The 16,815-nt window shown below is 39.5% G+C and overlaps 1 protein-coding gene across 2 annotated transcripts in view; it reads left to right on the top strand.

Moving 5' to 3' along the window:
• The window catches only part of upb1 (ureidopropionase, beta), a 193,407-nt gene that overhangs the window by 16,374 nt on the left and 160,218 nt on the right, over positions 1-16,815 (top strand). For both annotated transcript variants that reach the window (XR_008361122.1, XM_053504040.1), the window contains exons 2-3: positions 8,945-9,116; positions 9,274-9,361. Coding sequence is in view for 1 of the 2 variants with exons in the window: in XM_053504040.1 (XP_053360015.1) it covers positions 8,945-9,116; positions 9,274-9,361 (260 nt within the window). In the remaining variant the exon portion in view is untranslated. The remainder of the gene's footprint in view (positions 1-8,944; positions 9,117-9,273; positions 9,362-16,815) is intronic.

Genomic DNA, 16,815 nt, shown 5'->3' with positions numbered 1-16,815 from the left:
TTGTCCTAATACTTTTGGCCACCACTGTTTATCTTTTTCTCACTTGTGCTTGTGTAATTTTTTTAACAAGGCATCAGTCTCGGTCTCATGCTAACTAGCCCAACTTTACCCAAACTTTGAAGAAACTCTTTTATCACAAAATGACTGGAATAAATATAGTTTAATCTTATAACAAAATGACTGGAATATCAGACAATATATATACTTAGTGTAACACACTGCAGGTGCACTGATCTGGTCGCTGGCCTCTGCCATCCCGGTGAAACACTTTTTTCTGCAGGTGTGTTCTGTCTTCTAGAAAGACATCATTTAAAGATGACTACTTCGCTGGGACACGTGACTGACGGATGGGTTCCGTTCTGGCCCGACTGGTTTTCCTGTATTGAATTTTACTCCTTGTATTTCCAAGCTGAATTTTAAAATAATAAATTAAATGTAGATTAAAATTAGGACTTTAAAATTTCACAGTTTGAAATAGACTAATAAGAATTTCAAAGGACAGAAATTCAAAGATTTTGCTTTTTAAGGTCAATTATTTCAGTTTAATAAATTCAGGAGTATTTACATTTTAAACTAACAGTTCAACAGTAATTACATCTGAAAATTTGTTTTTCAAAGGCTGATATAACTTAAATAATTATGATGCTTATTTGCTTCCACACTATTCCATAACCTGGGGCTTTGTGATATTCAGTGAATGCGCCTTTATTTAGTTCCTTGTCATAATTTATTAAAAATTTTTGCTCGTCTTGCGGAACATTCGCAAACCGGATTATTCACAATCTGAGGTTACACTGTATTACTTTTTCTTTTACTTTAAAATAACATTACAAAAACAAAAATATATTGAACAAAAATATAAACGCAACACTTTTGTTTTTGCTCCCATTTTTAAGATTTGTGAACAATATTTGAAAGATATGGTTATTTTGTGTATGTAGAAAATGTTTCAGATCTTTGAGTTCATCTCATAAAAAATGGGAGCAAAAACAAAAGTGTTGCGTTTATATTTTTGTTCAATATAATAACACTTATTAATATTTATTAAATGTGAGCTGAAAAAAACTGTTGTCCTCAAAAATTTAACAGGTGAGGACTCATTTTCATCAATTTGATATACATTATGCTGGAGAAACTCCTAGGTGGAAAGACACTGCTTTGTGTAGTTCACATTAAAGATAAAAAAACAACAACTTTAAAACAAACATTAACAGGCTCCACCAAAGAGTCTGAAACGCAGAGTACAGGATGAGTCACACAGCCATGATATAGTATAACTGTATTATACCAAAGAAAGCCAGTTAGAAATGCCCAAAATAAAATACATTCGCTGCTTTAACCACTACAGAGGCATCACAGCCAGCTGTAGTTTCCAGAAGTTTTTTTCGAGATGAGGCTGCATTGTGCGAGTACATGAGCGCAGAGCGCCTGAGAATTTCCTAAAGATCAGATCTCTAAAAACGTTTAGCTATTTTTTTAAATAGACGCTGCCTTTGATAACTGATGAAGGATTCTTGCCTAAACAAGTTTTAAAACTACACTTAGTGACACAATGACAGTAATATTTTTAATATTTGTCAGGCTGCCGTTTGGAGAAACCAGAAAATAAAAAATAAACCAGTCGCTGGGTCAAAATAACCCAACCAGGTGTTTCTTTGTAAATGACTCACTACATATCATTTGACCCAGCAAGAGCAACTCAACAATGCGTTCACAGAAAGAACAAGGCATTTTTAGAGTGTATTTTGTGAGTTATTCTAATGTTCTACAGGGGAATTGTGAGTAACCTGGTTTGTGAGAGTTCCGCAAGACAAAAAATAAATTTGGACTTGAAAACAAACAAATCTTGGTTTACAAGTACCTAGTATTATGTAGTATGCATGCACTTCTTGTTTTGACGCCCAGCGTCACATGATCAGAACCAAGCCAATGTACAGTATTGAGTCAATAGTTTTTCTCTATCTCGCGCTGCAGAATTGTGGGTAGTCGCCTCTCCTGCTCGGTCTAAATGCAGATATAATTAATATCGATATAATACATCCATATCTATATATCGATATAATCGATATATCGATATAATCAATATCTGTGCATGCATGTCATTTACTATAACACTGTTACCACGTGTGTGCGCATAAAGCATCTTTTATTTTGTGTTTGTCCGTGTGTATGAAAAAGTTGTCCTGTCACGCGCGTGTACAGTAAAAGCAAAAGCAAGTGTCAATAGAGAGTTTAAAGATCCTTTCTCTCTCTCTCTCTCTCTCTCTCTCTCTGTCAGCCTGTGTGTGTGTGTGTGTGTGTGTGTGTGCGCGTCATTAGGCACTGTGCCCCTTTCCTTCTCCTCTCACCTTCAAACACTCACACTCTAACGGAAACAAGGTTCTGTTGCGATTCTTTTCAAACGTAAAGTGCAGGTTAATTTGTTTTATTTTTACTTTACAGCAGTGATCCCGTTAGTGTGTGCGCGCACTGAAGTGTCATTAGAGATGTTCCTTGTTAAGTTTGCAGATGAGGCAGTGTTTCTATTAATGTGTGTGTAAAAGTGGAGAGGAGGAAGGGTTACTGTGTAAGACAGGGAGACGAAAGGGTCTCATTCCCCCTCTCCTCTTACTTTAGCCTCACACACACGCACACCCATAAACATTGTGTGCGTGCACAAACACACACACGCACAAACATACACAGCGCATGTGTGCACACACATACACACACACATACACAATAAAAGTCTATTTACCCAGTTATTTCTATATTTAAAATTTGACGTCTTTATATGTAACATTTTTTTAAAGTAATAACAATTCATTCTTTGTACAAATAAAATTGTCAGCTAGTGAACTTGATCGTCTGTCTAAACAACACTTAACCAATGTTTTTTAAACTCATTATTGTACAGTGAATGTACAAAGCAGTATCAGAAGACTAAATATTTAAAGTCAACATTTCTTTATACCTTAGATAATGTAGCTCCAGTTAAAAGAAAAATAATTAGAGAGCAGAAACTCTCACGAAAATTAGAATGTTAAATGGCATTAAATTAAATTGTTAGTTTTTCAAATACCATGAAAGAAAAATATCTTAAACTATAAAAAAGCTTTTAGTGTTGATTGCCCAACATATCTCTCCACTCTTATGGACAATAACAAAAATAATTTACACAGCAAAATTAACCAGGAATAAGACCACTGTAGAAATCTCCACATCAACAACATGCAGTAGTGAGGACTTCATAAATAAAAAAAAATATATATATATATATATTAGGGCTGCAACTAACGATTATTTTGATAATCGATTAGTTGGGCGATTATATTTTCGATTAATCGATTAATCGGACAAAGCCTAACCGCTTCTTTCATTTGATATTTCGCTTATAACTATTAAAAAAAACATAAATCAGGGTATTATGTATGTATAAAAATAAACTTTAAAAAATGCAAAAGCCACATATAGAGTTAATAATGTTTAATTTGGACATTTTAAACCTTAAATGAAAGGTAGTATATAATATATACAGTATATACAATATATATATATATATATATATATATATAAAATACACTGATATATTCAGTTGATAAGATATAAACAGCTAAAATAATGTAATTTTGTATAATAAAATGATGTATGCATAAGTAAAACCACAGTTAATTACAAGTTAAATTTCTAGTGGACTATAAAAAAACTGTAGAAATGCAAAAAGCTAATAGTCACAAATATACTGTTATTTTCATTCGCAGAAAATCACAACAATCACTAAATGTAATATTCTACTGTTATTCACACCGTGTAAATTAAGCTAATCTAAAATAGCGCCATTTAACTAATCACTGTTGTTCATGAGGTGATTGCGCAATGTGATGCTAGCGAGTAGCACGTAAACAGATCTAGCGCGACTGTCCCGAAGTTAGCAAACAGTTTAAACTAAAAGCACTTAAACTATACAACTTTTACACGATGAAGAGATACAGTTTTTACCGACCCTGCAGACGTTTCGCTATCCGTAACACCAACACGTTTTCTCTTTAAGTGTTCGTGCATGACATGCCATGTAAGCTCGGTCTTGCATAGCGTGCAGGTTACCGTCTTCTTAGTGGCGTTTATTGTAAATCACTCCCATACCTTGGAGGACTCGGGGCGCGCGCTTTTTCCTGCCGGCGCTTCTGTAACCTCCATTGCACGAGCGGCTGTGTGTATTTGTGCATCTTGGGATCGCGCTTCTCAGTAACGTGCGCAGCCCAACTAATCGATAACGGCATTCGTTGACAACGAATTTCATTATCGATAATTATCGATTTTATCGATTAGTTGTTGCAGCCCTAATATATATATATATATATATATATATATATATTAAAACATTTCAGGTTTTGAAACCAGACAATTTTATTGATGGAAATGATGTACTAACCATATCAGAACCTAGAATAGTTTACTCCACTTGAAGAGAATGAATTAATTTCCGTGCGGTTCCATGAGTGTTTCGCAAGACGAGCAAAGATTTTTAATACATTTTGACTTGGAAAACGAACATCATAATATAATACTGTGACGTGTGTGTGCGTAAAACATATTTTATTTTGTGTCTGTATGCGTGTGAGTACAGCGTGTGTGTAAAGCAAAAGCAAGTCTCATTAGAGAGGTTAAAATCCATTTTCTCTCTCTGTATCAGCTGCTCTTTGTGTCTGTGTGCATGCGGACATCGTGCCACACACACCACTCCTACTTTTGCCTTCATAGACATACACACACTCTTTCTCTGCTCTACACAGAAACACTGCTTTGTTGCAATTCTTTTCAAAGGTAAAGTGCAGGTTAATTTGTTTTATTTTTACTTTACAGCAGTGATTCCTTTAGTGTGTTACTCAATCGAGTGTCATTAGAAAGATTTCTTGTTTATTTTTCTAATAAAACAGTGGTTTCATTGTGTCATCATCATCCTGTGTATTAGATTCTATACTGACACATTTTCTCAAGCAGATAGTACCAGCAATGACGCAACCCCTGTTGAAAATAGTTAACTTTTCACCCAGCAGTGGGCTAATTCTTTTTTAATTGGCAGTTACTAAACCACTATTTAAGAAACCTGACTAAACCAGATGAATTGTATCTAATAATGTCTTACAATTTTGATGATGCTAAAACTTCAAGATAAATTTAGGTTTCTCTGTTATAATCTGAAACAAAGATCATATTTGGTATATATGGTGTAGTCAAGTGTCCGAGGAAAACATTATTATGAAACCTAGGTGCCAATTCATAATGACGATAATAAAACATGATTTTATAAATACAAAGATTCTATGTGATTTTTTTTTTTTTATATTTGGTTATAATTGTAAACAAACTTGGCAAGTAATTTGATTCTACCACATAGGATGCTTTGCTGTGTGAAAAGTTTAGAGTGCTTCACCCATAGCATTATAGAGGTATTATAGAGATTATGGCAACATTATTTCACTTATATAATGTTTTTTTAAGCTTTTTTGAAAGTAAATTGTGTTTCTAAATTGCCACACAAACAACACACGTAACTAAATAAATTTTTCCTCCAATCTCCACTGATTATTGTCTGTGTGTTGCTGTGAGATGCCTTTTTTCAGTTTCCTTTCAAAAGCTACACTCGATGCTGCGTGAAAACGCTATGGGAACATCTTTTTGCTGGTTGTAAAGCATGTGTGTATCAAACACGCCAAATTTTTGGCTTATATAAACTCTGTCAGGTGACGTCATCTGATGAAGTGCACCTGCAGGTTATAAATAGGAGTGAACCGGAAACATTCCTCAGATCTTTTCGTCTTCAGGACTGTATTGTGATTGCGTGTGATGTGTGCAAACAAATTTAAAAGTATTAACTCACGGATATGGTGGAGTTTGTTAGGAGATCCATACCTTCGCTCTTTTAGAGCGTGATTTCCACACCGTTGTTTCAAGTGCTTTGCACGTGGCTCGCATTCTTTTTGCCGCATCAGGAAGTTTTCCGTCCACTTCTCAAGCGCGCCTCTGCGCATATTGTGAATAGATAGGAAAGACATACTCTCGCTTCCGCAGGTAAGGAGGAGATACTGCCGATAACTAATGCATGTAATCGTATTTGGCCGCAGAAGCAGGATTTGGCTATGTCTCTCCTGGGACATCATCCTTCCTGAAAAAAAAGCACACACTCTCCCCACCAAGCCACGTAGACTGACATCTTCCCTGGTGGGGAAAAGCTTTCAGGCAGCTGATCAGGCTGGTACTCTGGACACAATGGTTTTGAAGGCTTACCAGGCTGACCTGGCTGACTTGAGCACTGGCGGGGCTCTTCAACATTGTTCCTGAAATTACGCCAAGCCACAGACCTGTCTCTTCGTGAGACATATTTGGGTTCATGTAGGATTTGATCGCAATGCGGGCACAGGTGTCTCCTGCGCGTGGCGAATCCATTTCTAACACCCTGAAGGAAACCAAGCTAGGCCAGAAAGTGACTGTTCATCACTTTCAGAGATTTTTAGGTCTCATGGCAGCTGCATCCACGGGTCTTTTGCACATGAGATCGTTTCAGTTGTGGCTGAAAGCAAGGGGATTTTACTCAGGTCCAATCCCCGGAGGCAGATAAGGGTTGCTCGCAGGGGCTCCGTACCCTTTATATGTGGTTCAGACCACCGGCTTCTGACTTTGGGTTCCACTCTGTGCGTTTTTGTCATCGCGAGATGCTAATAACAGAGGCTTCCCCCACGGGCTGAGGTGCGGTCTTAGATTGCCGTCCAGCCCAAAGGAGCTGGAGAGGCTATCTTCTCACGTGGCAAATCACTTGCCCCGAACTGATGGCTTTATTTTGGCCCTAAAACACCTCCTCCAGCAGTTGAGGCTACCAGGTCCTAGTGCGGGTGGACAACACTACGGTAGACTCGTACATAATCGCCAAAGCGATCTGTGCTCGTGTCGCTTGAATAAGCTAGCGCACAAGGTTCTGCTTTGGGCACAGGAAGAGTTCCTGTCTCTCAAGGTGATTTACATTCCAGTGCATATAAAGTTGGGAGCCTTGGAACCTTCCGGCACAAGAGGAACTTATGCCCTTAAGGTGAGGGTATTCGGAAGTAGTGCATGGCGAAACATGTAGACCCAGTCCACTGCTGAATTGTTTCAGTGCTGGAGTTCTGCAAAAAAAGTTGTCCTCTAGCTTATGCCCTAGTACCCTCAGAATGTACGTAGCTGCTATTTCGGCTTGTCATGTTCTGACTGATGGGGTCTGGTTGACACATCTTCCAAATCACTAGAGTCAGCGCCTGTCTGGCTTCTGACCCTTAAGATGTTTTTTCTTATAGTTACTTCTTTTAAGAGAACTGGAGATCTGCAAGCCTCCCGTCCTGCCTAGACTTTGCCTCTGGGCTAGTCAGAGCTATTCTGCATCCTCACCCGAACTATTTTCATTCTTGACCATGCACCCAGTCTTCCTCGAAGCCTCTGTCCTCCGCCTTTTACAGCTCTGGAGCAGGAAAGGTTTCACTTACTGTCTTCAGTACGCACTTTTCAGATTTACGTCCACCGCACTAGCCAGTGGCATAAGTCAGAGCAGCCTTTGTTATGCCAAACGCTGTCACATCGGGTGAGAGATGCTATTGCCCTGGCCTACGAGGCGCGTGGTCACTTCGCCTTTAGGATACAGGGCTCATTCATCCAGGGGGATTGCCTCATTAATTGCGCTGGCAAGAGGTGTTCCCCTGCAGCAAGTGTGTATGCAGCAGGTTGGTCCTCTTCGCACACATTTGTGAAATTCTATAGTCTAGATGTTCATGCTACTTCGGGCTCACGGGTCCTCGAATCAGCCTCCCAGAGCTAGCTCTGAGACCTTATTGGCCTTTGTGCGCACACGCTACACAACCTTGGGGGTCCAGACACTTGAAGTGCGGCGGTGTTGATATTCTTGTTCCCATAGCATTTTCACGCAGCATCGAGTTTAGCTTTTGAAGGGGAACGTCTCAGGTTACTTTGCTGTAACCCTGTTCCCTGAAAAAGCGGGAACAAGATGCTGCGCTCCAATGCCGCACTGCTTGCGTGACTGGACGTCCTTTTAGACAAAATTGAGGAATGTTACCGGTTCACTCCCATTTATAACCTGCAGGTGCACCTTATCAGATGACGTCACCTGACCAAGGTTATATAAGGCCAAAAATTTTGTGTGTTTGATACACACATGCTTCACAACCGGCAACACAAAAAGATGTTCCCATAGCGTTTTCATGCAGCATCTCGTTCCCACTTTTTCAGGAAATAGGGTTACAGCAAAGTAACCCGAGACGTTCTCCTCAGGGTAAACACACATTCACAGTAGCTGTTTTTTGAACTCTCTCTCTCTTTCTCTCTCTCTCTCTCTCTCTCTCTCACACACACACACACACACACATTCTCTTGCTTTGCTTTCCTCTTTATTTTATCCTGCTCCCAGCAACACACAGACACTTATTAGCTACATGTGTATGTCCTTTTCTCATTATCTAATTCTTGCTTCCCCTCCAGAGTGGCAGTTGACCAAGAGTCCTCCAGTACAGAGTCTTTTTACCTAATGCTATTGCCTGTTTTTGACTTAATTAAGGGTGAAATGCCACTTTGGGGTTTTTTGTTTGTGAAGGTGTTATTATGCTGTGGTTCACTTATAGTAATGCCCACATATCAGAGAATTCAAATTTGGCACAAAAACATGCAAATATGTCACTGTCATGGATTTTAGTAGTCTGTGCCCATTAATAACTGAAAGCATTTAGACCAATTCCTAAAAGCATTCAGACCAATTAGTTTCAATTTCAGTGATACTCATTTACCAGATTACACAGAAACAAAGAAAGACTTAAATTGTCATAAGTTCATCCAAGTAATTTTAGGATTTATTACTGAGACTAATGTCTCTCCCTTTTTTATTTTTGAATGTATGATTCTTATTAAATTCAACATGAATTATTTTTAGGAAACTGCTCCTACCCCAGGCTGCACTGGATGTGGCCTTGGAGAGAGATTTTGATCTGCAGGGTTATATTTTTGAGGCAGCATTAGAGCAGCTCAGAGCACCTAGAGTTGTGAGGGTGGGACTTATCCAGAACAAGATTGTTCTTCCCACTGATGCTCCTGTACTTGACCAAGTAAGACAAAAGTTGTCTAACCATTTTTAAGTATTTCTCTCACTCATGTCTAAATAAGTGTCATGGAATTGCATCTGAAATTGTATGGCATAATTTCTAAAATATCATGGATTTATTGTTTACACTATTAACTAATTGCCTAAACTTGTTTTTGTAGATTACAGCTCTACATAAGCGAGTGGGTGAGATTGTGGAGGTAGCTGCTATTTGTGGGGTCAATATTGTCTGCTTTCAGGAAACCTGGAGTGAGTACCTAAATTACCTGCTATAAAAGTGTGGTAAAATGATGCATCTGATAAAATAAAACATTTTAATAATAACAAATGATGCACAAAATTGCAATTATTAAAAACAAAAAAATACCTGGTTATTACTATTTTTTCATTTATTTCATAATTCCGTTATTTTATGTACAGATAGTACTCAATCAGAATAATAGTTTTATTAGGCATTAGGGGCATACGTTTCCTCACTTTGCCGCTAATTGCCACTATAACTTTAGACTTGGTTTGTTCTCTCAAGGACTAATGAGCAGCAGCTTATTGAGAGCTGCACGTAATGGCAGATAAATTTAAGTAATTATAAATTCAGGGATATGAAAACATGCATTGACTGATCTCATGTTGGCAGCGGGGGGTGAAACCAGATTGTTTAGGGTTTGCCAAGGGTCACATTTAGCCTGGAATGACAGAGCCCTAGCAGACATCTTTTTAGAGGGTTTGTCTGAGACAATCTAGGACTAGCTCACCTCTCGAGTGCTGTCCATCATGCACACATGGATCTTGCCAGACGGATCAACTCGCACCTCCATTTGAGACGACAGTCCAAGAGATCGCCTCCCACTAGAAGATTACCTCCCCCCCAGGACGGACTTAGTGTCCCTTCCTCTGAGCGATCAGGAAGAGCCCATGCAACTGGACAGGACTCGCATCTCCGTGGAGGAGGGGCAAAGTTGTTGCTTGGAATGAGCTTGCTTTTACCAGGGGGCTCAGAACAAATGCTTAAGAACTGTCCAGTAACAGGGATGTCCTCTAGCCCTCCCAGTCTGACTCCCAGCTCCTCAGACAACATCCCTTATGCTACTCAACCCTAATTGTCCTGAGCCAAGCTCACCCAGTTCAGGCACTTATCGACTTTTTGAATTAAATTAGAAATATACAGATCTGGCTATTAAGAATGCACGTTTTGAGAAAAGGGATCCCGCGAAGCTGTGAAAATGCCCTTCATTACCTGTAGGGGGCAGTCGTGTTTTAGTCTGAAGTATTGTGTGTCTACTGAAGCCGAAAATGTGTTATCTCTCTTAGGCGCCTATTGACAGCAAGCGACAGACGTGTCAAGCTCAAACAGTAAATACTAGGGTTAGGGTTAGGGTTAGGACTGCGCTTCCTCCATTCATTAGTACTGTAGTAGTACACTAAAAAATGCTGGGTTTCTGTAAACACATCGTTGGGTTGTATATGCTGGGTCAAAAATCTGTGTTATTTCGGGTACTTTATTCACACTGTTGGGTTGCTTTTGCTATGAATACTAAAAGTGCTTCATGATTAAACTCAATGCAAAAAGCGGAAAAAGAAATTTCTCTGTTTCCTCCCTTTTGTTCCGGTGTTTATGCAGTAAACCCATGGGTGAACATGATGATTTAAGAATTTAATAAAACATGAATATATATAAGTGGCATTTTAATTCCAATCCAACATTTTAATGGTCAGTAATTGGTGCATGGGCGTCAACTCGCACGTTTTGTAATATTCCATTGTTATTCATATTGCCGTTGTTTTAGATCCCTTTACTAAAGCATTCGCTAGTTAGTAAGTATGTAAGCAAATAAAAGATAAATAAATAAATAGCTTTAATGGTACATATATATATATAATGAAAATATTATGTATAAAGAAAATCTAATTTATATATTCGTGTTAAATTATATTCTTAACATTTTAATGGTTAGTGTTTGTTGCAGACATTCACACTATTTTGGGGGGAAGGGATTGGCTTGTACAGGCTACTTTACTGATCAACAGTCGGCGCCCCGCTGGAACCAGCAGATCAAAGGAGCAGTTTTTGGCTATCCCACGTAGCCTTCTAAGTTTGGAGGCCAGGGTTGGTTGGTTGGAAGAACGTTTGAAGGAGAAGATAACATCACAAACACACACACAAACTCTCCATGCATACACACCTACAGTATGAGACGCCCGCAGACACAGACAAACTCTCTGTGCCCACACACACATACACAATTTCTCCGTGCAGATACATCGTGCAGGGAACAACAGGTCTTCACTTCGTAATACACCTGGCCATTAATAAAAATGAATATTAAGGTCTAAAAAAGATGCTTTAAAATTCATTTAAAATTCATGCATCACTTTCATCCAACACAAGGCAGCGTTTTGATCAAAAGAATGATAAACACGTGCGATTTATCGATAAAAATGCAGACATAAACCCCCACCCCCAGAAATACAACAAACACAAATATATAGGCTACTCACTAGATAAACGCTGGCTTTTCCAACACGCCAGCGCGCTCCGATGTGAACCGATTTATTTAAGGCATAATAGGAAATATTACAGAGAATGTTCATACAGTAAATTAAAAGAAAAGTATTAAGTCCAACTATTAAGTCTGATTCAATTGCTATCATTAATCTTTTTTTTAAATATATTTTAGGCAGAGATGTCCGCTTTGTCTTCTTAATTCATAAAAAAAACTATAGTATTTGCCAACAGTGCACACAGTTTGATAAATTCACACCTATCGTGAATGAAAGGTAAGAAGAGATTCCGCAGAATCCCTTGACACAATGCTTGCTCTGAAGGACTATACTCAACAAGAATATAAAGAATAAGAATCATATTTATGATAAAATAATTGATTAAATAATAAAATTATATCAAATAAGAACTTTATCCAAAAGCCAGACCGAGCAAATTTCTCATTTACTGCTGAAGTAGTTAGCTATACTGTAGATACGGAGGTTACATTTTAAAAGTACAAATCACAAGTAAATTACAAACTGCATGTAATGTAAAATATGAATAAAACAGTATTAGACACAAATATATGATATGGTAGTATATGCAATGAAAAGGCTATTTACACGAGTGCTCAAATGTAAAGCAAATGCAATTATCAATTTATTGTGTATATTTAACTTTATTCAGCCGTTTAGGTTATATGAAAAATAACGTGCCTACCAGCCCACTATTATTTGTTGTTCAAATTTAAAGATGCCTGCGCATGTGTGCAAAAAGACAAAGTACAACAAAATTACAAAATTGAATAACCTTTAATAAAGTTAGTGCAATACATTTGTAAGGGCCATATTTCATTCTTTTAATTTGTTGTTGTGTTTATTTTATTTTAGTCTATTAATTAAGCATTAAGCATCATACTCATAATTTGCATTGTGACATCATTTCATGAGTTGTTCTGTGACATCATCTCACAGTTATGTAGCTGCATGTCTATCACACACGTTAGTTGTTCAGTTGCTGTTAAGACACGGAAGGATACAGAAAGGTTTGGAGTACACAAGCTTTTAACCGTGATATTGTGAGACAGTAAGCTAAAAGGAATACAGTAAAATGAGTTGTTGTAACTGTAATCTATCGAAGCTACAGAACACAGCAAGCGACTTGTCGTGACTAAAGTGGATTTATGCAAGAAACTGTAACAACCATTGTACTTTGATGTTGAAAATAAACAAGAGACAAAGAAAGCAACGAATGTCTGGAGTCGTCAGTGACACTGTGTAACAAAAGGACAAGCGACAAGAGGACTTGCCTGCTTTAAACTTCACCATGTTACACAGCGAGGACAACATCGCTATCGTCGAATCTGAGCGGGTGATGGTGCTCGACGAAAATGATTCTCCAGACAAGCTTCACGAACTGAAGAACGCCAGAGAAGGCAAGTGGAGTCAGTTGACTGTATTATACAACGAACTAGAGGCGCTTATGGACAATGCTTGTAATTTGCATGACGTTAAAGCCAAGCGGCGCCAATATGAAGGGCTGCTAAATGACTTTATTGAAAGCAATGTAAAGGTGCGATCGTGCGCAAAGGATGAAGAGCGTGAAACCGATCAGCAATACTGGTATTACCCTAGATTGACGCGCTGCACATAATTCATGGTAAGAGTGAAGTCGTTGATTGCGGAAACTAGTAATTGCTTTAAGCTGCCCCAAACAGTTGACGATGGAGTTTCGCCAAACGACAGTGTGTTAATGCTGGAGCCCAAAGGCACAGAAGCGTAACGTTAGCAGCATCCAAGAGGTCCTTAACGTCAGCAGCATCCGAAGCTCGACTAAAAAAGGCAGAAGCCAACAGAGCAGCTTTGCTGGCTAAAGCAGCAACCTTGAGAGATCGGCAGGTGCTGGAACTGGAGGAAGCACAATTAAAGGCACGAAAGGAAAGGCTGGAAATGGAAACGGCGCTTGCAATGGCCGATGCTGAACTAAATTCTTACCAGGACCGTAAAAAAACAACATCCTGCGAGACGGAGCATGGTCGTCGAAACGAGTGGTGAATGCCCCCCCAAACCGGAGCACAACGACCACTACGACCACAGTTCGGCAACGAAATACCTCGAACTGCCATCACACCTCCGAGCAACCCACTTAAGCATGCCTGTGAGTGCCAAACCCATAATGTCAAGCACCTTAATGAAACAGCCTACTCAAGGTAACGAACACTCACTTTACAATACTGATACAGTAGAGTCTCAGGGTAGGATGCCACTTCAGGCAGATATTACAGAAATGTTTGCGAAGAGTCAAAGGCAATTATTCTTACCTCCGCGCAAAGTTTCTCCGTTCAATGGTGACCCTCTTAAATTCATGTCCTTTGTAAGAGCCTTTAAACATGTCATTGAAACCAAAACTGATAGCAATGCGGATAGCCTGTACTATCTTGAGCAGTACACCATAGGACAGCCTAATGACCTCGTGGGAAGCTGCCAGCTCATGCCAGAACATCACGGTTATGCAGAAGCCATGAAATTGCTACATGATAAGTTTGGAAATAGACAAATAATCGCTACAATGCTGATGCAAAAGGCATTCAACTGGCCAGAAATAAAGTCAGAGGACGGAAAATCGCTGACCACTCCTGATAAACTGTCACAATACTATGTCAAGCATCAACTACATGGATGAGTAATGCCACCAACTTGAAGACCATCGTCTCAAAACGTCCCTACAAACTGCGTGAAAGATGGAGGAACTACGCATAAAAGCATAAAAGGCCCACTTAAACAAGAGCCAAGTTTGTGCAGTTGATGGAGTTCGTAGAGCAAGAAGCAACGGTCATTTCCAACCCACTTTTTGGCGACCTGAACGTTTCAACTAGCACTAAAAAACACTGCAACAAACCTCCTCCAGGGCTCAAGCAAAAAATGGAAGGAGAAATGGAATGGAAAGGGGTAGCAGCTTTGCAACCGGCGTGAAACAGGTTGGTAACGATCATAAAGACTCGATTACAGTAAAGAGTAGTGGTGCATCAGCAAAGAGTAGCGGTGCATCAGTTATTAGTGCCTTCACCAAACCTTGTGCATTCTGTGCGAAAGACCATACCCTAGATGAATGCTACCAGTTTAACGATAAGACATATAAGGACAAATTGGACTTTTTTAAAAGGAATGGATTCTGCTTTAGATGTCTAGTAAAAGGACACTTAAGCAAAGACTGCACAAAGAAAATTACATGTCAGTTGTGCTCAAAGAAACATTCTCACATGCTACACATTGCAGCACAAGACACAGCTCAAGCGATCGTAAAGGCTGATAAAACTGAACCAGTTAAAACACTGCCTGTTACAGTGAGTCATGAAACGAGTGCGTGCACTGGGGCTGGAAATGACTGTATTCTCTCCATAGTACCTGTTAAAATAAAGTCCAAGAAAGGTAATAAGACAATAGAAGCGTACGCCTTTATGGACCCAGGCAGCTCTGCTACCTTTTGTACAGAGTCATTAGCAAGGCGATTAAACGTACAAGGTAAAAAAATCGACATCATGTTAAGCACCATGAACGCGAGGAAACAAGTAGAAAGTTGCGTGCTTACTGACCTAGAGGTTAGTAGTCTGCAAGAAAACACTTTTGTTGAACTCCCCAAAGTGTTCACACAAAATAGCATCCCAGTCTCAGTGGAAAATATTCCCCAACAGCACGACATTGATAAGTGGCCATACCTCAGCAAAATAAAATTGCCTCAGATTAATGCTAGAGTTGAAATTCTCATAGGTAACAAAGAGCATAGGCTCCTAGAACCATGGCGAGTAATTAACAGCAGGCACAATGGACCATATGCAGTAAAGACCGCTCTTGAATGGACCATAAATGGACCTCTTCGAGAGTCGGTCGAGGAAGGCACGTGTGATAATTATTAAGTGAGCGTTGTAGTCAACAGAGTCTCCATCGAAAGTGTAGAACAAATGCTGATACAACATTACAACTATGACTTTCCTGAATGGAATTGTGATGACAAAGCCGAGTTGTCACAAGAGGACTATCAGTTTTTAGACTTTGTAACTAACTCTCTGCAGTTTACAGATAATCACTTCTACATCGGTCTCCCATTTAAAAAGGCAGCTATTTAAATGCCCAATAACCGAAGTGCAGCCATGCAGCGCGCACTGAACCTCAAAAGGAAGTTTAAGAATAACCGCTCATTTCACGAAGAGTATTCAAACTTCATGAACGACATGTTTGAAAAGGGTCATGCAGCCAAGGTCCCTACAGCTCACCTAAGTCGACAAGACGGGCAGGTATGGTATATACCTTACCATGGTGTATACCATCCTCAAAAAAAAAAGCTAAGGGTAGTCTTCGACTGTGCTGCCAGCTATCAGGGAATATCATTAAATAGATTTACTAGTACTGAGTATCATGTATTTCATGGTATGTGTTTTGACGCCGAGCATCTCGTGATTATAACGGAGCCAATGGTTTTTCTCCCTCTTGCGCCACAGAATTGTGGGTCTCCCCTGTGTAGTCTTTGTGCACATCTCTCAATGGTAGAAATTCTCATCTTCTATACTCATCTTCTATACTCATCTTCTATACTCATCTTCTATACTCATCTTCTATACTGCTTTATTCTGTATTCAAGGTCGCAGGGACCAGGAGCCTATCCCAAGAGGCTTAGAGCACGAGGAGGGGTACACCCTGGACAGGGTGCCAATCCATCGCAGGGCACACACACACATACACACACTACAGGCAATTTGGAAACATTAATTAACCTTACCTACATGTCTTTGGAATGTGGGAGAAAACCTGAGTACCTGGAGGAAACCCACCAAGCACGGGGAGAACATGCGAACTCCATGCACACAGAGACGGGAATCGAACCTAGCCGGGAATCGAACCCGGACCCTGGAGGTGCAAGGCGCTGTGGATCGAATAATTTAAGTTTCAATTATTCCTTATGGGGAAATTCACTTTGATTTACAAATGTTTTGAAGTACGAGCCTGCTTCTGGAATGGGCTGAAGGTTCCACTGTCACTGCACGCTGCTCTTCTTTTGTGGAAATCACATGTGGGGCATTCATTTTTGCTTTCACCGCAGTTGCAAATAAACTGATGTAACACGAAGTGAACGAAGTGAACGAAGTGCTGATAAAACAGAAGTTTTAGAATACAGTAAGCAGAGTGTATACAGTAAACTCCTGAATATACTGTACTGAATGACCAGG

The sequence above is a fragment of the Clarias gariepinus genome, chromosome 9 (genome assembly GCF_024256425.1).
Source record: "Clarias gariepinus isolate MV-2021 ecotype Netherlands chromosome 9, CGAR_prim_01v2, whole genome shotgun sequence".
Taxonomy (NCBI): Eukaryota; Metazoa; Chordata; class Actinopteri; order Siluriformes; family Clariidae; genus Clarias; species Clarias gariepinus.
The sequence above is the reverse complement of the archived record's forward strand: the minus strand, read 5'-3'. Positions and strand labels throughout refer to the sequence as shown.